Below are 21,216 nucleotides of genomic sequence, written 5' to 3'. Positions count from 1 at the left end.
AATCACAGTCCTGCTTAGATCGTGACTCAAGTATTGGGACTCCATTTGCTTTTAAAAAGCATATAATCTAAGGTGTTCCTTAAATGGTGACAACTCAGAGCAACTTCTAAAAGTTTAGAAATTTTCTTGTTCATTTACATCTTTATTTTATGTAGGGGGTAAAAAAACAAAACAAAACAAAAAAAACAAAAAAAACCCAGAATGATAGACTACTCAGTCTTTGGAATGAAAAATGTTAAGTTCATAATTCCAAACTCTCATTTCTAGAACATGCCTCGGAACATACCGTTAGAACTCCAAGAAAGAGAATACCAATAGCCAAAGACTACTTACAGCTCATTAAAAGCAAAAAGAAACCCCAAACAACCGGAACACTGTGGTTTTTAACCACCCAAGAAACTGAACAGCTCCATCAAATCAGACTGGACTTTTCTGCTCTCAGCTTTGACCTTTAACTGTTCTCTCAGATACATTAATGGCTTTCTAGGGAGAGACCTTAATTAGCCATACAGCTTAATACTAACTCCAGTAAGTTTTTATTTGGCTTTGGAACACAGAAAGCATCATCTAGTAGAGGAAAAATGATACTAGTAATTGTTTTCATAACCATAACCACTCTGCACGATGTCAGTGTATTTTAACACAAGTAATGCTGTAGCTTGACTAGCCATTGAAATGGGTCTCTTCCTCATCGAGTTTTAACTTGGAAAATGGAAAGAATGACATAAAGCCAAATCTCTCATTCATAATCAGGAATTATTTTTCCATCTTATCTCTAAACATTAGAATCTGAACCACAAAAACCCATAGAAAGTTTAACTTACATAAACTTTATGCAAAAAAAAAAAAAAAATTACATCAGGTGTAGCTCTGTTTTCTTGTTCCTTTGTCAACTTCCCAGTGACAACCAGTTACTGGGGTCCATGCTGTCTTTTGACATTCATGTCTTTTTAATTCTTTCTCTAACAGACTTAAAACACACTTATCTCCATAGCTAAGATGCTGGCTCCCCAAAAACTGCATCAGCTTGTTAGGTTACATATTCTGAATTCCTTTCTCACTCCTTCCATTGGCTCACTGTTTCTCCAAATATCAGACATCTTCCCTTTATTTCTCAGTCCTTTTCCATTTCCTATGTTTGCAATTCATCTTATAATCAGCTGGCTGGTATTCTAAGACATAAGAAAAGGTGAAAGGCATTAGAAGCAAATCAGATTCCACTTCTCTGCTGCCAAATACACTTCCTAAATCTAAACATAGAATCTAAACAGGACCTAAACATAGCAATCTCTGCCTCCAATTCTAAGCCTGAGCATTACAGGGAAGGCAGCATAGTGTTAAGAAAACATGTAACAGAAGACCAGAATCAAATGGAAAGAGACAGAAGGAACAGACAAGAATATTCAACTAACATCCAACTGAGATTTTTCAGTGTTATTTATTACTTTGCGATACACAAACATGAGTAGTTTACCAAATTCTTCCTCCTAAATCAGGACACACGCAGATCAGCATTCCATTAAGACGTACGTATGGGACTGGAAAAGCACTTAGCAGTGCAAGAAAACTGTTAGAAAGCTGGCACCTATTAAAATAATTTGTTCTGTTTAATTTATTTTGCAAGGGCTGATTCACTGACAAGTGAGTGGCTCGTATTCTACTTCGCATATAGCACAGTGGTATTGTTCCAAGCGTGTACAGAAATTATTAGAAAGTGTGTTATCAATACAAGCCTATGATTCTAGCATTTTATCCAAGTCACAAAACCTTTACTTTTACAAAAATCAGTAGAATTCTCTTTAAGGGAAGTAAAATATTAAAAGAAAGTGTTTTACAAATTTAAGTACTTGATTTTCACTAGCTCCTGGGAAGTAATCAACAAAGGAACTCCCTGCTGCACCTGTGTATTATTCAGAAATAGTACAAAAATATTTTTAGATTTTGAATTACCATCTTTGAACATAGTCTGCAAAAGTAAGAGCTCCTTATGAAGTGATCACTGACCACTTATTCTGAAACAAACAATCCAGATGACCTGTTTGGCTATCAGGAAACATGAAGCTAATTCATTTCTTCATGTCTAAAGGACAAAACACACATTTACCTTTTGTTACCTCTTCACCTCTAAAGAGAGATTAAATTCTTGCAAGTTAGAATGCATGAATAAACCTTTCTGTTTTGAGGGATTTTTATGTATTCTTAAGCATTGTACATAATAAGTAACATTTTGAAGAAATGAACACTTGGAAAAGATTTCAGGAATGCAAAACAAGTTTGTGCATTTCTAAATTAACATTTAGGAGCAAATTAGTTTTTATAATTTATTTGAAGCATTTATGTTTTGACCACAAAGACAGCAAAACTAAAAGTTAGCATGATACATGTAACTTGAAGAGCAATATTAACTAAAATATTAAAATAGATTATTTACTCAAAATACCACAGTTTCAAGCTATAAGTCAATTAGAGCCTTAATTTCATTAATTTTGGTTTGTTTTACTTCACTTGCTGAAGGCTTTTTGGTAGCAAAGGCTCCTGCTGCAAGTTCCCTCTTCTTTTTCTGAATTTTCAGCATGTTTTCTTCCACTGAATCCTTCACAATGAACTGAAATATAAAAAAAGCCCCAATATAAAAGAAATGAAGGGATTCTCTTTTTTTTTTTTTTAAGTAAAAGTTTAGGATGAGAAATTTAGGTACTTTGGGGAAAAAAGTTAAAAAGCTCAGTACCCTAAAGTATGGTTACATTATTTAATTATTACTTTGTAAAGAAAACACAAGAGGGAAGGGTTATAAAGCAGTTGGAGAAAAAGGTTTGGCATTTTAATTTCTTTGCCTTTTTTTTAAAACACTTCTTGAAAAAAATCTCTCTCTTCTTTGCTACTTATATTAGAAGAGAACCTGTCTTCAGTTTCCCCAGTAATAATTTTGTGACTGGGTATTAATGAGACAGACCAGCTGCTCTTCTGCAGCTAAACAAGCTGCTATGACAAAAGCAAAAGCATTCTACATACCTTCAAGAAAATAAACTGTAATAGCCAGGCCAGGCAACAGCAATACTAGCCCATCTTAGTCACTCCAAATAGCTCAACAGGGACATCTAATTTCTAAAGTTATTATTTCACAGGAAATAGGTTACATTTATAAAATCGTACAATCCAAAGCCCACACTTCAAAAATCACAATTTAAGTTTACTGGTGAGACATACAATATCCCAGTCCTTTTAAAAATACAATAAAGCTTTTTGGAAAATAATTTATTTAGTCAGAACCAGAAAACTGTTCAAACAGATCATCTCTCAACTCACCTTAGTAATAACAACATTATGCTTCTGACCCAGCCTGTGACACCTGTCGAAACACTGGTCTTCTGCAGCAGGGTTCCAAGCCTATCAGTAACAACAATGAACAAGTTAAATAACTTCCCTTCAAAATACACGGTAAGATGCACATGGAGTTGCAAAAGAAGTTATTGTACCATCAGCTCTTGAAAAAATATTGCTTGCAGATTAATTACTCCCAACCTAATGTCTCACTCCTTAAGTATCCCACAATGAAGAAAACTTTGAGAACTTGTGGTTATATATTCATAACAAGCAGGAACTTCAGGTAAATGCTTTAAAAAAACCTAAGTTTGTCAGGAGTCTAGGAGACATCAAAACAATCTTGTTATCATTTTAATTCTGAAATAAACACTGCATATACTAACTGCCTCAGTACCCTTTTCCTGATAGCAAAATCTAAACCAGCTGAACACAGGCAGTTATTTATCAGTAGACTAAGTGCCCTGACTGTTAAGAAAGCCCATGTATACTTCCATTAGTATATGCAATAATTACCAAGTTAGGTAAACAAGAAACTTGCTGAACACAAAATGTCAGTGTAGCTGTTCCTACTTATGCTTAGGATGTAACACTAAATATGAGGATTTGTGAAATGCCAAGTCTGTGCTCTGCATTTCTCCAGCATGTTTCTTCTATCTAAAGGTATAGTACTACTAGTTCTTACAGAATGGATATTTACATCTACCTAAAATGTAATAATGTTCTGTCTGTGATAAGCAGGTCTCGTGCAATGGGCTCACGTTGCCATGATCACCCACATACTGAAAGTTCTCTAGGAACTCTTCTTCATGACTCCTTTCTATACAAGGGGGAAAAACCAGCATTAGGCTAGCACAGAAAATTCATTTTAGATTCTAAGAACCTCTGATGCCTAAATACACTTACAGCATCAAGCTGCAAGATAAAAGCCAAACAAGCCTTGTTTCTCCAATCTAAGGTAGGGAGCAGAAGTGCAACAAATGATGTATCTGTCACTGCAAAATGGAACATTCCTGGCAAGCTACGTACGGCAAACCATTGTAATACTAATCTGACTGTACAAACAAGATGATGTCTTGAGGAAAGACCCAGCCCAAACATGCACAAGCATGTTCCATTCTATCTTTGCTGTAGTCGAGGAGGACCAAAAGTGTACTACTCTCATTCTTCATGCAAAGGATACTATATTTTACATGGAAAAATTTGAAGAAACTCAAGCCTCAGAGAAACATCTGTATACTTGTGATGCTCTCACATTAAAGCTTCGTATTTCTTCCTAAAGGTGAGAATTCAGCAGATATGATTGTATATAAACAAACAAACAAACAAACAATTAAAAAAAGGGAGGGGGGGGGGGGGAGAAAGTAGCCTATGGTTGGATGTTGGATAAATATTCCTCCCTTGCACTGTGGCATAACACCTCTCAGAAAAAGAATGCAGGCCTCCAAGCTACAGTTCTACAACAAATCCACAGAATTTGAGTAGAAAAAATGGCTACTCCACTGGCTCCAGAGGTATTTCTGCTTCTTAAATCCTATTATTGCCGCCAATTCACTTCAAGGAATGCTAACGCATGACCAAATCTCATTCGGCACTGAATGTTCAAAAGTGAGATCACAAGAGATCACGTGATCCCACTGCCCCTTCATCAAATACAAGTAGTCAACCACTGCCCCTTGGGATGGTTACCAGCAAGATGAGGAGAAGTTGTTCGGTGGTGTATAACGGCTGCAATTATATTTGGCTCTGGTTTGTGAGGTAGAACTATTTACTGTAGATGACTCAGTGTTAACAATGTTTAGCTTATCTTCTTACAACTGCTTGCCACACGACAGTGGATGCATTATACCTCATTAATTATCTTCACAGAAAATGAAAATTCTCTTGGACTTTCCACAAGTTTTCTTATTCAGAGAATGGTTAAAAAAAAAAAAAAAAGGCAGTTGGACTAGACAATGGTGTAGGTCCCTTCCAACCGAACTATTCAATGCGACACATACAGAAACAATACTTATGAAGATGTATCGCAATTCATTAAAAACCTTTTTCCAAGGCAACTTCTCCATATCTTCACTCATATTTAATTCCTTTAGTTTATTAAGTAAATAGCTTTTGTCTTCATACTGTTCTTATCACTAACCTAATGTCCAAACTAGTACTTTTTCTTTACTATTGGTGTTAGCAGATGCCCAAGTCCAAAGCTACACTATTATTTTCATTTACTTTGGTTTTGTTTTCAAGTGCACAAACTGCAGAATTTGTCTCAGTTTCCAACTGCCAAGAAATTAGGACATCAGAGCAGAGGAGTAAATAGTGGGGAAGGGAGGAAGTGAACAGAAAAACTGTGGGTTTGTACAATGACACAATAAGACATGAACAAATTTTGTTAAGAATACCATTTTGCTATCAATAAATGTAATTTACATTTTTATTCCTTACAAATAATTTTGCATTCCTGAGTGCTTTAATGAAAGGAAAAAACTTCCTAAATTTTGGTATTACCATCTTTGTCAGTCTCCTACAACCACAAAAAGTAACCTCAGACTAATGTCTTTATAAATGAATTCACAAAAATAACAGAAGAGACTAGAGCAGTGTAAAACAAACAAACAAAAAAAACTTGTTCCTGAAATTCCACTTTATGGCTTTTGAAGTTATTAAATGGAACAAACAGAAAACCACATTCAGAAAGAAAGAGAAAGAAATAAAGAAAATAAAATAAATTATACAAAATAAATTATTTTATATAATAATTAATAATTATAAATTTAAATAAAGAAGGAACCCACATCAAATGCAACACTAAGGTGTCACACCGCATTGTTAACAGCACTACTAGCATTCTTTCCATTGACAGTAAATAAATGGACAGCACAAAAATATTGTGTTAAAACAAAAACATGCCAGGGAAACAAATGAAGAAAAGCCCTATTTGCCCTTTAGCAGATAGTCATCAGTGTCGTTCATTCTCAGAGGGGTTTTCCTTCTACCTCTTAGGAAAACACCAAAGGAGCTTCACCTAGATTAAGCCAGATCATTATGAACAACCCATTACTCACAGGATCCATTAAAAACACTCGGGAAGCTGCTGTCAGATTTAATCCAACTCCACCTGCTTTCAGAGACAAAAGCATTACAGTTGGGGATCCTGCTTGGCTGCTTTGGAAACACTGAATTGCTTCTACTCTTTTCTTCTGTGCCATTGACCCATCCAAACGAGTAAAGACAAACCCTGATTCTCTGAAGAGAAAGTAAAAATGTTCAATGTAAGAACACATTTTCTGTGACTACAAGGAATAAATACATTAAAATCCTGACCTCTACTTTGAAATGCATGTTTAAAATCCTGCATTTAACAGGTGATACATTAAAAATAACAAGAATGAGATTCATGGCTTTATTCCACTATACTAAGTAATTTGTTCCTCTTCTAAAGTTCTAAAAATCAAAAGGATACTATATTCTTCGAGAAATCTTTCTAAAACACCATAGAAGCACATGTTTATTAAAAATGACAGTAGTTCTACTTACTTCAAGGGATTTTCTATCAGTGACAGGAAAGTTGTGAACTGAGAAACGACGAGACACTTAGCAGCTGGATTATCCCTCCGTAGTTCTATCAAAGCATGCATGAGAGCATTTATCTGAAATCCAATGAAGACATGCAGCTTATTCTGACTTGGTTAGATTCCAATCCTACAGGTGCTTTGATAAAGTTCACATCAATTGAGAAATCACTGTTCACTAATACCTTTTAAACGAACTCATCTTGAATTCTGTGGGTAGGGTTTCTTTCAGTTTGCAAAGGAAACTAATGGTTGAACACTTTTAACGGTCACAAACTACAGGGTGATTGATGGTGCTTTGGGGAAGAGGATTCACAAACCCCTTTTCCAGACATACTTCCCACTGCCAGGAGTCAACAAGTCCCCGACCTCCAGGGCATATGGAAAAAAGGAATAGAGTACTGGAACTCTGAAAAGTAAGGCTTAAGCAAGGGACAGCCACAAGGCCAGTGCTTTACTGTAGCGATACTCAGGAAGCGAGAGAGGCTTCCCCAAGGAACGTTCCAGCAAGCTATGCAAGACCCTTGGCTAGGTATGACAGAGGAAAAGGAGGCACCAGAAGCACTTCTAGGACCAACGTGAGAACAAAAGGAGCAAGGACTTGCATCTGAGGCAAAAGAACATTGCCAGTTTTCTCATGTAAGGTTTAACTATGATGAGGTAAAGAACCACTAACTAGAGAATGCAAGTAACTGCACCAGGTAAAAAAGAAAAAAAAAAAATAAAAAAAAAATTTAGTCCTAAATTAGTTCTTAGGTCTCCACAGAAAGATTTTTAGGGAATAAATTTATAACCAACTTTTGAAAAACAATAACTTCATTACAAATTAAAATTAAAAATTTAATGTTTCAGAAAAGCAATCTCAAAACAAACAGGCCAAAGTAAAAGCAGGAAGATTTAATTTTTGGCAGCGAATGCACAATTAAGGCGAGGCAAAAAAACGTGGCAGACCTTGAGAAACAGGTCTGCAAATAAAATAAAAATATCTCACTAGTTTATCTGACAAGTGTTATATTGAACATATGATGCCCATTTACCTTTTTCCTCTAGAGCAGAATATATATTCTTTAGACAAGTTTTAAGAAAGAAGGATTTATTTAGGTTTTTACTTTCCAAAAGTAAATTAAGAGCTGAATAGTTTCAGTGGTTACAGAACTACTCTGTCTTCAGAAACAGAAACGAAATACAAAGCCACAGCTCTTTTACCCAAAGTTTTATTTAATTAATACACATCTATGTACTGCATAATGACCAGCATCAAATTACAGCCGGTGCTCCTTTTGCCTTGTTTTCCTGCTGCAAAATTTGTGATGGGATTTTTATTATCCATTTTCTCCTGTGCTGGCTGGGCACACTGTGCAGACTTTTAAATAACAATTTAAAGTATGTTATGCATATGTAAAGTACGTTGAGCATATTAACATAAAAAATTCTAGAGAGAGCCCTACAAAACCATAATAAAAGCCAAGTAAAAATCAATGGAATGTACCTTTGAACTGGATATCCACTCCCGATCAGACTTCTTTCCATTACTGGAGTCTACTTCCCCTTCTAGGGGACATTCCACCAAGTGCTCTGCTCGCAGCTCATTCCTACAGAGAGGGCATTTGGCATTTGGCTACGAAAAAGCCCAAAGAACATTAGATGGAACATATTAAATCGAATTATTTATAGCAAGCACTAAAGATCACCTTTACAAAGCATCTTTTATGAAATTATATTGGTGTTCATACAAAAAATCCTCAAGGAGTACATTCATTCTTGTAACACACTGCTTTGTCATTTCTGACATAACAATCAAAATAGTTTATTTGTGAGAACATTAAGGTGACATAAACGCTACACATTTTAAAACCACTCAGCCTTCTTTAAAAGTGGTCTTCTTTCTGAGCATATTTATACTTGAAATAAGCAGCTCAAGATTTAAACGCAAGCAAATACTTGGGCTATGGGGTGAAAACTATTTAAAATACCGGAAAAATAAACCATCTTTCAAAAGACAAGATCTTTCTTAGTTACAAACAAAGAATGACCTTTTACCCTTTTTCTTCAAAGCCTGCACAGAAATAATAGCAGTGTGATGAAATATGCTTTGTCAGGGCCAGACACAGGGTATCTTCTCTATTTCCCCAACAGGCATGAGAAATGAGACATAATTTAACACCAAAAGCTTTTTTCTTTGAAGCATATTCTAGATAAGGCAAAGTTTAGAATTTATACAATAGCACTTCCATAGAACTACTTACAAAATTTAACAAAAGACTGCGTGCGCTATACAAATACGCAACTTTGCAAAGCAAAAATGAGACACGTGAAAAACTTTTCCCTGAGAGAGCAACCCTTTAAAATTAGCTAACTCAGTTTGTACAGCTATCTGGTCACAGAACCAAGGCATCTTTAGACAGGCAAAAGCAGACCTTGCAAAGCAGGTGAATACTGGGGGCTGCTAATCTGGAATGAACCTCTAGCTGATTAAAGAGGCTGGCAGTCATAGTCTGCATACATTAATTTATTGCAGCAATAAAGCTACCCTTTCAAGAGACAGAATCTTAACACAAAAGAATCTGAAATAACAGTCTCCAAAACATAGTTACAAATGAACCATTCCTGACTCCGCAGCAATCCAAAAATCCTCCAATGACAAGACAAAATAAATGAATTCTAATAAATCTGAAAAAGTTTTCTGGAAAAAAAAATCCTAACAGTGCTCACAAAGACTTTTTTTTTTTTTTTTTTTTTTTAATAAAAGGCTCACATCTTTCTTCATCCCTTCTCCAATTCAGTACTGTAATTAAAAACAACAGAAAACCCAAACCACAGCTAACAATGCCAACACAGATATGGAAGACTTGCAGTGAAAGCATGTGCAAGTGACAAAGAGTGTCTCGCAATCAACAGCTAGAAGAAAAAAAAGAATGTTTTAATGACTATCTGGCAAGCTTTTACAGGAAGGCAGTTAATACACAAAGGCATTAAACTACCGTAGAGATTTTACAGCTTTATTGAGACTTCTGCATAGGATCTTTACTTACTTGTGCAACTCTGAAGCTCACCTCAACGAAAGACTGAAATGAAGAAGGCGTTAACTCTCAAGCTGTTAACTACTTAAAAGTTTTTCCAATTTCAGTAAATACTGCTAGGTTAACATCAGAAAGATAAAATGGTCTCCCAGTTTGTAAGGGCCCCGGAAGAATCCTGTTTGAACCCAAGCTGTTTTGGGGGAAGGGGTACATGTGTGTTGGTTTGCTTTGTTTTTAAGGTGGTAAGTAAAGTACTTCCCCGAGCTATTTACTAGGAGAGAGCTGCATTGTAACCATTCAGGCACAGAAACTACCCAACTGAGATGCAGCGCTAGGACAAATACCTATCATGTGCAAACAGTGAATTCCCCGACTCTGGAATTTAGATGTCTGTCAAATGTTTTGGCTGGAAGCTGCAAAAACTTCCTTGGGAACTGATTTAAATCAGGAATCATTTTGAATTAAGAAAGGTTTACTCACTCACTGCTTTATAAACTCACGATAGTTCAACTTGAAAAGAGAAGAATCTACAGCCACCTCTGTTCAGACTTCACTACGATGAAAGCAACCTATGGAACAATGTTGGACTGGACAAAGGCCCTAGTTCTGCAGATTCCAAGGTCCCTTCTAGCCAAAGCATAGTAAATAATTAGACTGTACAGTCAAGTAATACAGGTTCTATCACATCATAACCTGATTTATTTCTCTGCATGCCTAAATTCACCTGAAGGTTGAGTAGGGGCACCAACTCTGCTACAGACACATCAAGAACCCCTGCACTGGAAAAAGGCCTCTGCAAGTGCTCTTTCCTTAGAGAATAATTTCACATCACTAGCTTCCCTCAAAATTCTCAGAAACTCTCGACTAGGATATCTGCATCAGAACCCTGCATGTCTGGCAGTGAAACAAAGTCAATCTACATGCCAGACAGACAACACTTCCTACCTTTGTCTTGTTAGGTTGACTGATTTTGCACAAGCGGGGACTAAAGCCTCCTATAAAGAAAACCACCTAGGTTTAGCCTGGCCCTCGCAGCCCTACTGTGGCCGAGTAGGAGGCAGAACAATTCCGAGAGGAAGTGCAGCAGCACTGGATACAGATGGTGAGACTACCACACTATCAGATTGCCCTAGAAAGGCAAGGGCAAACAAGAAGAAAATTATAGCTTAGAAGCGCACAAGAAAAATAAATACTATGGTTTTCAAAAAAGCAATCAAAAGATGCTCATCTACAAGCTTATTCTGCAGAGAGGCCAGAGAAGGGCCATAAAGATGACCCTCTAGCAAGGCAGCTATTTCACCGTAGAAGGTTATCGGCTCGGAACAGGGAGAGTAGGCATGATTTTAGTTCAACAGTCAACTTCCAATACACAGCTTTGGTCTCTTTGAAGTACAGCAAAATATACATGCATCACATCGCATACAAGCAGTGAAGAGGCCTCCAGCCATATGGAGGTATACAATGCTGCACTGGATGCCATCACTTTTACCCTAGGGACAAAGTAAGGTGAGAACTAGGGAAAAAGACTTTGAAAATACTGACGGAACTTAACACTGTTCAGTTTGACAGCTCCTCTCTCCACAGTTTGACTTCAGGCCAATAGTTTTTATAACACAGCTGATAACTAGGTTTGCACTGTTCACCATTTATGATTTAAAAGAACAATAGCTAGATGGCCTTCTGGTAACACCAGTTCATTGCTTTTGAATAGCTATTACACTTAACTCTAACCATAGCACAACCAACCTGTTCATTTCTGATGACTTCAGAAATACATGGCTTACAAAACACATGCGCACAGCGTGTTATCACAGGAAAAGTCAGTGATTCCAAGCAAACTGCGCATTCTTCATCTGAACCAGAGCTCAGAACCAACTTCATTTTGGTCACTAATGTCTCACGCAGTTCTTCAGGAGTTGTATTATCTGCAAATATAGAAAGATACTTAAAAACAGATTTCCATGCAGGAAACACACTGAGCTGGCACACATCAATACAGTTCCATTGATCAAAACGCGATTAGGACAGTTTATACACAATGGATATAGCTTACCATGTATAAAAACGCAAGCTGCCAAATACTACAGAAAATTCCAACCTACTATTTCAAAACACATTAAGAGTAATCTGACTGGGAAAAACGGTAATTAGAATTCCAAGAACCTCGACTGCATGCTCAGTGATAAGTACACATGCGACACAATGCCTAATGTGAACAAGCAACTTTCATATGGTGGCTGTTCAAGTAGTAAGAATACTACGGAGATGACACTATTTATAGTTAAGATTGCTTTATTTTTTAAGTAAAGAAATTCAAATCATAGTTACTAGTTACTAATTAATTTTTAAATAATCATTGAGCAATTATCCAATCACGTCTCCATACTGTATTTCTCAGGAAGATAAATGACAACTTTCTGAAAAAGGTTCTGACCATATCTCATTGGTCTTTCGGTTTCCTGGAAAAAAAAAAAAAGTCACACCTATACCAATGGCATCTCAAAATAGGATTTTTCAAAATATTAAATTTGAGAATTCTCAAATTTAGAGTATTTCAAACAGACCATACTTTCTTCTGAAAGAAATGCATGTAATTTTTAACACTTTGCAGCTGTACAGTTGTGGCTTGTCAAAAATAAAATTTCGCTTTCCTTTCAGTCCTCTGTGTTCACCCTTCCTTACAGCCATAACAAAGTCAACAGTTTCCTATTCTGCTGAAGAGGCAATGGTTCTGCTGACATGGCTACCAATCTACAAGCCATTCCCCAAAGCTCCTCTACATCTTCTCTCCTGAGGCAAAGAAAAATATTTGCTGTAAAAGCACTTCTGCAAATTATTACAACAGATACACTGCTTTTTAACAAGCCTTCTGCATTTGGCTCTGCAGAGGTCCTCTTTGGTCATTTCTGTATGGGCTGTCAAAGCTTATTAACTCCTGCTTCTAAGCCTTCGTAACTACTCATACTTCATTGCTTTTGTTCATATTTGATCATGTGCTCAAGCACTCACTTCTCAAACATATTAAAACATAATATGGTACGAAAAAAAAGTAACAAAGATAGAAGTTCAATAATCCAAGATGAAAAGATGAAAGCTGAAGCTAGAAAGCTTGGGAAACACACAAATGTGTTTCTGCTCTTGAACACAAAGTGCAAGTCCTGTTTTTAGAAACACAGGAACTAAAAGCATTCACTCACCAGCTGAAAAACTAGAAGAAGATGTATTTATACAAAGATGAGGATGACAACAAAGCTGCCTCAATCTGAGCAGGACACCAAGGATGTCAGCATAGTGAGCTAGTACAGTCCCTTCACTGAAAAATCTGAACAACAGTTTTATCGTTAGTATGAAAAGCTACAGCCTGAAGTAACAGATAACACCAAGTCATCAAGTTCAGCTGTTAGAACAATGTTCTGATTTTTCACTTTCCTCTTGGAATATATTTTCTCAAATCCTCTTCTGAAACAAGGTACAAAATGCTACCAGCAGCATGTCCTACGAGAAGAAATGCTAACACATGGTGACAAAAATTTTAAGGCCATTCTTCACGTATCTGGTATCCCTTCCTGTTTCTCGCAAGACAGAACTTTTAATACATAGTTCTGCAAAAGTCTCTACTTCACTCTTCAGAACTGAACAGATGCTATGCTAATTTGCAATTATTAGCTTCTGGCATGCAAACTGACACACTTGGCTACTAGAGCTAACATAATCAAAACTTCTGAAACACAAGTTTGTGATATCAAACTTCAACCTTCAGGATTAAGAAAGCCTTCTACTTACCTGCTAATAGCGGCTTTGCCCTCCTTCTTCACAGAATGATAGATTTGTCTCTCTTCCTCTGTAAGCGTAACATACTGAATAAGTACTTTACGTTCCGGTAACTCCAAAACGGGTTTTCCTTTAACTTTACTTGTTTTCGTTCTTCTAAGGGTAATACTCCTAATCAGAGACTGTAAACGCCTAAAAATACATATACAGACAAACTATTACCCAGGTAGGGCTGGTTTGTTGTTTTGGTGTCGTCCCCCCCCCCCAGTTTGTTGCATAAATACATGTTCTCTACAAAATCCAAGCCCACCAGTACAATATAATTCACTAATCTGAAATATTAAATAATTTGAATTATTTAATATTTATGAATTTGAACTAAAAAATTGAAATAAGAACTGATGACACATGCATTTCAGTTTTAAACATGAAACACTAATTTGTCACGTTGCCTGAGCACTGCCAGTCATACTCGCTCACAAATCCTTTGGGAACACTTCGTACCCAAGTCCTCCTGGAGCTCCCATCGTGACTGGACGTTGAATTGTTCTGTGCCACCACTCTCGATCGGTAAAAGGTTTCAGTTTTAAGAAGGAAATAAGAGACCACAAATCCTTTACAGAATTCTGAATAGGAGTGCCTAAACAGAAAACAAACAAACACAAAAAGATTGGTAAAACCTCAAAGAAACTAAGAAATACAAATTTTTAGTCAAAGTTCTGTGCTTTCTTCAAACCATACACCATGGACAAGGTCTCTCATAGCTAGGTCGACATGTCATTAAGTATAATACATACTATTTTCTGAATTAAAATACTACGAAATACTTGAATACCAGAAAACTGCAGCTCTCAGTGCTACGAAGACTTGGATGTTAATCTTTCCGTTTCAGCTTCACCAGCAGTGGTTAGATCATAATCTTCTTGAAATTACATTTAAGGATCATACGCTTGCATGGTCCCTGGCAGTTTCTAGGATGACTGTTACACTTCAAAAAGCTACTGAGGTTCGGATAAGTACGTAAGAGTGTGAGCTTCTAACCAGGGGTAACATGCCAGTTCACAAGTAAGTCCCTTTTTACTTGCGCTTCCACCAAACCTGTGTATCAAAGGGTATTTTAAAATTTGTGTCTATGAATGGAATAAAAGCTAAAAAAAAAAAATCCCAAACCACAAAACCAAGCAAACAAAATCAAAAACAACTAAAAGACACACCTAAATCACTGCTCAAAGACAAGTTTAAAAACATTCCAAATGAATCTGATGCAGACAGACATTAACCGTCTCCCAGAAAAAGCCAAAGTGGAAACACAAAGCGAGAAACACAAGATGGTGTTATACTAAGACGATTTGCACTGCATTTCCTCTCGTGTCAAATATTTTACCTGTAAGTACCCATCTTCTGTCTCCCTCCAGATTTAAGGCAGCTTTAGTTTGCTGAGCATTTGGATTTCGTATAGTGTGCCCCTCATCCAACACAATTCTCAGCCACTTGACTTTGTGTAAAGGGCTGTCACCTCTCACCTGAAAACACAGTATTTTTTTAAATCTTTGACTCTAAAATCCTTTTTTGCAATTTGGATTAAGCAAGCTATTAATATAACAATTCCACAATTAATACTGTAATTATTCACAATAATAGTATTTATTCACAATAATAGTATTTATTCGCATCTTGTTTATTTATCAGCACAGAAGAGCAAAACTAAGAATGAGGTGTTCCTTCTTTTAGATTTAATGATTCCTGGTAAACGTTACCAGTCTTCTCATACTTGAATATGAGGAATGAGCTACAGCAAAAATAAGCTAAGCCTGAAAAGAAGAAAGGCTTCAAAGACACAGAGATATGGAAAATGGATCAGAGAGCAAGTTAAAAGCTTACATTATACTTAAAGACGTAATCCTCGGGCTTTTAAAATGGTTGGAATTTCTATGAAAACATCAGTCTACAAATACATCTCACGCAATGAGCTACTTGGTTGCAGCCCATGTGCAACAAGAATTATGGAATTATGTTTTTATATTCTCCATATTCTTTGAATTTGATAGGGGGAGGCAGAAGTGGGAGCCTCACGCCACTGAGATTTGGGGAGATTTACATACTTTACATCCTTTTCTACCCTTAAAAACTCTCTTCCTTAAGCTGCCGTAATTGCAGCCAAATAATTTTCTCTACAGAGCAATCAATAAAAAACTCCCTTTGTTACCACAGCGAACCCATAAGAAAGTATGTAAAGCAAAACTAGAGCTATAACCTTTTGATTGCCTACCAGAACAGCACTCGAATATACTACCATCATTAGCCCAAACACCGGGAGTCTTGAACAGTAAGGGATCTTCAAAGAACACTTCTTCTCATTTACTTACTCCGTAATCAGTCGCTAAAATGTTGTATGTTGTCAGTACGATGTCTTGTTCTGAAAGAATTGATGGGTCTTTGCTACGGTCAGAACCGTAATAAACGTAAATATTTACATGAAAATCTTGGTGGATATGTTGTTCAAACTGGTCCTGAAAGAAAAGTTGTCAAAAGTCATGATTGTTAGAATAAAATTCTTCTAAGTTGCCTTAACTAAAAACCACTTACTCCAGCTCTGTGACATTCTACATCCACTTATACAACAAAAGCAATTTGAATTTGGGTTTCCTTTTACCTCTCCACCCAGATGAGAAGAGCAACCAGAAGCAGTCACCTCAAGTCATTAGTAATAGTACACAGTATCACATTCTGATCACGCTAGCTCTACTTCTCGCACAGTATTAATTCACATCCTGACGGTATATGCATTTCAAAATCCACTGTTCCTCCCAAACTGTAACAGAAGAGCTTTTATATTCTTTTTCACTTTCTACCTTCATCTTCTCTTTCTTTATTCTTTAACTGGTCACTTACAGCTTCTTCCCCTTACTGGGTTAATCACCTAAGTTTTAACATAAATGACGGCAGAATTGTCAAAGTATTCATTTTAAAACCAGTGTTTATATTCCCTACATTTGTTCTGTGAAGTACTCAGCATACAGTAATCTCGACAGCCAATAACAATCAACAATTTGATTTTTGAAGCACCAGACTCACAAGTTTTCTTTCTTTTTAAATACTTAATTCGGTTTAAATTGATGGGAGAGAGTACTGTTTTTACACTATTTGATGTTTCCCAATTACATGATTTAAATGTTTTACCTACAGTCTAAGATTAAATTGTTTCCTTTTCTTATTCATGTTCAAACCACAGACAGCAAAAACTTCCAAATAAAACATACTTCAAAGTTAAAGATATCTCCTTAATATTTGTATTCAAAATGTCATGAAAACGGAAAAATTTAACTAATGCAGAGACTGAGCTAGAAGGGCCCTTCAGCCTGTTCACCCTAGCAGACGTACTCCCACAAATCACCAACAAGATTGCCAAATTACTGAACACCTCTAGTAAATGAAATGTCACATGCATTATCAATAAAGTATAATAATATTTTATTCTGAGCATGCAAGAAGGCAGCCCTGTCTCCACCACATTCCTCATCTGGTTTAAGGAGTTAAATCACACAAGTTCCAGAAGTGCCAAAGTGAATCTGCCTAGTGAAAAGCAGGGAGTGGAAAGGGAGCTCGCTCTTTCTGACAGTGATGAGCTCGCTACTCATGAAACTGCACTCTCATTACAATACTACTCCAGTTTTTAAATTTCTATCAGATAAACCTCCCTTGTGAAAGCAGCTCTGTTTCATAAAAAAGGAAAACCATGACCTTTTACTCGCATGAGAGACTACAGGGGGTACTATTTTTATAGCATCATAATCAACATATATCACATTTATACATTAAAACAGCTTAGCACTTACAATCCAGTTGCTTAGGACAGACAGTGGACATACAATCAGTGTTGCTCTGGGGCCATCATCAGAATGTTTCTTCTTAACTGACTGAACACTAGTGGTACCTGAGAAAACAGAAATCATATTTAGTAGCATAACAGTTCACTTTAAAGCAAAGTAGACATTCAAGAAACTTATGGTTCCCAGAAGTCCTTTCTAAATTTCTTCTCCTGAACAGCATCAAAGCAATTTACAAAAACATAAGCTTCATTTATTAAGTCAAATATGTATAATACTTCAGCTTGAAAAAACTCAGAAATTAATACTATCTGTTTATCCCCTCATTACCTTTTCTCTTTTTTTGTCTTTTTAAACTAGTAGATGAAGGTAGAAGAGCAGATGCAAAGCCTGTATCTTCTTGGATAACACAGGAAGTTGCTGCAAAAAACCAGACATAGATTTTTCACACCATGCAGAGCATGTGCATGCATTTATTTGTATGACACACTTCATAGAAGTCAAACCTGTTAACCAAATTACGTCTCCTCTCCAATACAATAATGTAGAATATCTGGAGTTGGAAGGGACCCGTAAGGATCATCAAGTCCAACAGGACTACCTGAAACTAAACCATGCGGATAAGACCATCGTCCAGACGCTCCCTGAACTCTGACAGGTGTGTGCGCAGAATTGTATCTTACACATTTATTTCAGGTTATGAATCTTCAGAGGAATGCAGTTTACCAGTCATTAAAAAAAAAAAAAAAAAAAGTTTAGCATGGGTTTCACTCCAAGTACTTTAAACCTACACTTAACTGCTCACTCCAGAGTACCTATAGCCCTTCTTTTTTTTTTCCATGCAAGATACTTAGTTCAACAAATGACACATGTTCTTGCCTCTTCATGATCACATTTCAGGTATTTACCACAAAAGATGGACTTAATTTTTTGAATTTGTTTTTCCAATCCTAGTGCCCTGACAACAAGTCTATGTCAAATTCTAAAAATCTTAGCAATTCTGTTTTTCACCATCCGTTTCACCCTGCTCATAGCTTGTTACACCAGCACTCGTTCAGCTAAGGAAACAAACTACAACAGTTTGGACTAAAACATTGCTTTTCAGTTCAGCAATTTCTAAAATTTTATGCTTAAAGTTTTGGTTGAATAATAAAAAAACCCCACCAAAACAAAACACAAGTAGTTCAGTTAATTCCTTTTCCAGTTAATCAGAAATCCTATTCAGTTTGGCTTCAGAAAGGAAGACACCAGGTGCTACAGTAACCAATTAAAAAAAAAAAAAATTCCTTGCAACTTACTTTCTGTTTGTTGCAATAACCGTTCTTCAGACTCTCCCAAGTCACTGCTTCCTGAATATCTGGGTTTCTTGGCTTTATCTCTAAGATATCATCATTAAGAAAGAAAGAAAGAAAAAAAAAAACCCAACACTCTCACAACTCTACTACTGCTTAAATTTACATATTAAATCTCAAGAGCATAAAGCAAATGAACTTGATATTGCAAGTTAGATACCACCGTGATTTGAAATTTTCCTCTTCAGAAGGATTATAAAAAGGGAAAGCACAGAACACAGAGCTGCAGGGTGAATGATGCTCATCAAACGGTACAGATTATCGCTGAAGTTCACGCCAATTACAAGGAGAGGTTAGTGTGGTGGGAAGGTTCAAACACATCAGTAAGCTTCACAACTTCATCAGCTCATGCCATGGTTGTTTCTGCAATGAAGTCTAGCCCAGACATGGAGATTGACCTGAAAGAAGTGTCTCCTTTTATAGAGAGAGATGATTTCAAAGCACCAGCAAAGTGAGCTTGGAAAAGGTGGAAGTCATATTAAGTTTCAAACCATAAATTTTGAGACCTTACCAGGAAAACCTGAAATACTGAGATTCATGTGATGCGTTTTAGGATTCTCGATCAAATGAGAAATTAATTTCTACTTGCGAATAAAAGCCTACATTTTATGAATTGATTTTAATCATCATGTAGTAAGCCTTGATTTAAGACATTGATTTTAATTTTGTTTCACGGTGTATTTGTATTTAGTACAGTTATTTGATAAGGAAATGTTAAACGTTGCTAAAGAATAAGAGTATGATAAGGAACATAGCAAATTAAATGTTACTTGACCACAGAGAACAGCTTTTCAAAGAAATGTAAGTCATTTGTGACATAAATTGAGTACTTTTCCATATTCTAGTTTGCATCTCTTTGTGCCAAAATACCCATGAAAATTTGCACCCTTAACTGTGTTCTCAGAATTAGTTGTCATTCACTTCTTCCATATGATCTTTCTCAGCAGATAAAAAAAAGTGTTTGTGCCTTTTCAACTTCTAACTCCAACTCTGTTTAGTACTAGGCGCAGTAAATGTTCTCAATTCAGTGAAACTGAAATTTAGAGGTATTAAGACAAATACATGTTTTTTTACAGGAGAAACTTTTAATTCCTTATTTTTGGAGAAAGGTTAACAAAGCCCTGTGTTCCACTATAAACCAGAAAATAATGTCATTGTCTTTGACAGTCAACGATGCTATTGCAAACACAATGCTCAACTTATTCCAATTTGTTTAAAAGTAGATGATTTTGGACTTTCCAGGAAAAATTGGTAGAACATCATTTATAAACATCCTGCTTGTCTTTCTCAGGCCCTCTCTCTTCTTGTTTGCAGCAGCTGTGCTTAAACTGCAAGACTGGGACAACCTTTAGGGTTGGACTTGATGACCTTAAAGGTCTTTTCCAACCTAAATGATTCTATGTCTGCAAAGTATTTCTTAACCACTTAAAAACACGACTGACACTAGAAGAAAGATTACTTCACAGTCAGGTTTTTAGATGCCACACACTGATGTTATCGGACACACTTACTACTGAAGGAGACATCCAAGCATGCAGTCACGCAAGCCATGCAGAATGAGTTAATGCTTTTTTAATATATTCCAAAGCTCAACACAGATACAGAACACTTATGATAAATGCAAGCAGAAGTACAGCACACTGAAAAGTGAGGAGAGAGCAGGAACATGTTTTAGGCCAGGTTAATCATAATCAAGTACCACTTTAGTTTTACTCAATATCTGTGTAACAAACCACCAAAAAGAAAAAAGATTATTCCAGCTATTTACCTTTTTGGAAGACAACTTGAGAATTTTAACGGAGTAGTTTCAAACTTTTTTACGTTAGAAACACCAGGCTCCATCACATTGCTAGAGTCTTTGTAAAAAAGAAATTGGTATTTATGAAAAATACACAGTCTTCAGCTTGGTTATCAAACCAACTTCAGCATCACTTGATCAAGAACAAGTACAAGCTTCCTTTAAAACAACCTTCGTTCTGCATGGGACAAGTACTACTGATACTGCAATCACAAATGAAACATAAAAATACTCCTAAAACAATCTTAAATAGTTACAAAGTCATAAAATGTGTACTGACTTTGCAGGTGGTCAAAACCAAACTGTCAACAAAAGAGGAAAACCCAAATGTAAGCATTGTACTGCTAACAGTAAGGGTAAAGCTCTATAAAGAATTTTTAAATAATGCTAAATGGTAAAGGTTTTTTACAGGTCAAACCTCACTAATTAATGATTTCTACATTGCCCAAAACAAAGTGAAAACCAGCAACATTAATAGAAAAAATGTGGTAATATCACAGATGCACATGCGGGGGTTTGGGGAGGGGGGGCGCAGAGGGGGTTGTTCTGTTTTGGTGGGGC

At 36.3% G+C, this 21,216-nt stretch overlaps 1 protein-coding gene across 1 annotated transcript in view; it reads right to left on the bottom strand.

The window, feature by feature from the left end:
• Positions 1–6: 6 nt before the first annotated feature.
• The window catches only part of HLTF (helicase like transcription factor), a 29,067-nt gene continuing 7,857 nt past the window's right edge, over positions 7–21,216 (bottom strand). The window contains exons 10-24 of the mRNA XM_082320279.1: positions 20,626–20,713; positions 18,804–18,883; positions 17,836–17,925; positions 17,515–17,612; positions 16,045–16,188; positions 15,063–15,201; positions 14,183–14,318; positions 13,691–13,870; positions 13,105–13,229; positions 11,654–11,832; positions 8,377–8,505; positions 6,853–6,965; positions 6,381–6,561; positions 3,307–3,387; positions 7–2,605 (exon numbers count right to left, since the gene is read on the bottom strand). Of these exons, the coding sequence (XP_082176405.1) occupies positions 2,453–2,605; positions 3,307–3,387; positions 6,381–6,561; positions 6,853–6,965; positions 8,377–8,505; positions 11,654–11,832; positions 13,105–13,229; positions 13,691–13,870; positions 14,183–14,318; positions 15,063–15,201; positions 16,045–16,188; positions 17,515–17,612; positions 17,836–17,925; positions 18,804–18,883; positions 20,626–20,713 (1,916 nt within the window). The 3' untranslated portion in view covers positions 7–2,452. The remainder of the gene's footprint in view (positions 2,606–3,306; positions 3,388–6,380; positions 6,562–6,852; positions 6,966–8,376; positions 8,506–11,653; positions 11,833–13,104; positions 13,230–13,690; positions 13,871–14,182; positions 14,319–15,062; positions 15,202–16,044; positions 16,189–17,514; positions 17,613–17,835; positions 17,926–18,803; positions 18,884–20,625; positions 20,714–21,216) is intronic.

The sequence above is a fragment of the Platalea leucorodia genome (genome assembly GCF_965183815.1).
Source record: "Platalea leucorodia genome assembly, chromosome: 8".
In the NCBI taxonomy this organism is placed as follows: Eukaryota; Metazoa; Chordata; class Aves; order Pelecaniformes; family Threskiornithidae; genus Platalea; species Platalea leucorodia.
Note: the sequence above shows the minus strand (reverse complement) of the source record. Positions and strands in the feature narration are given on the sequence as shown.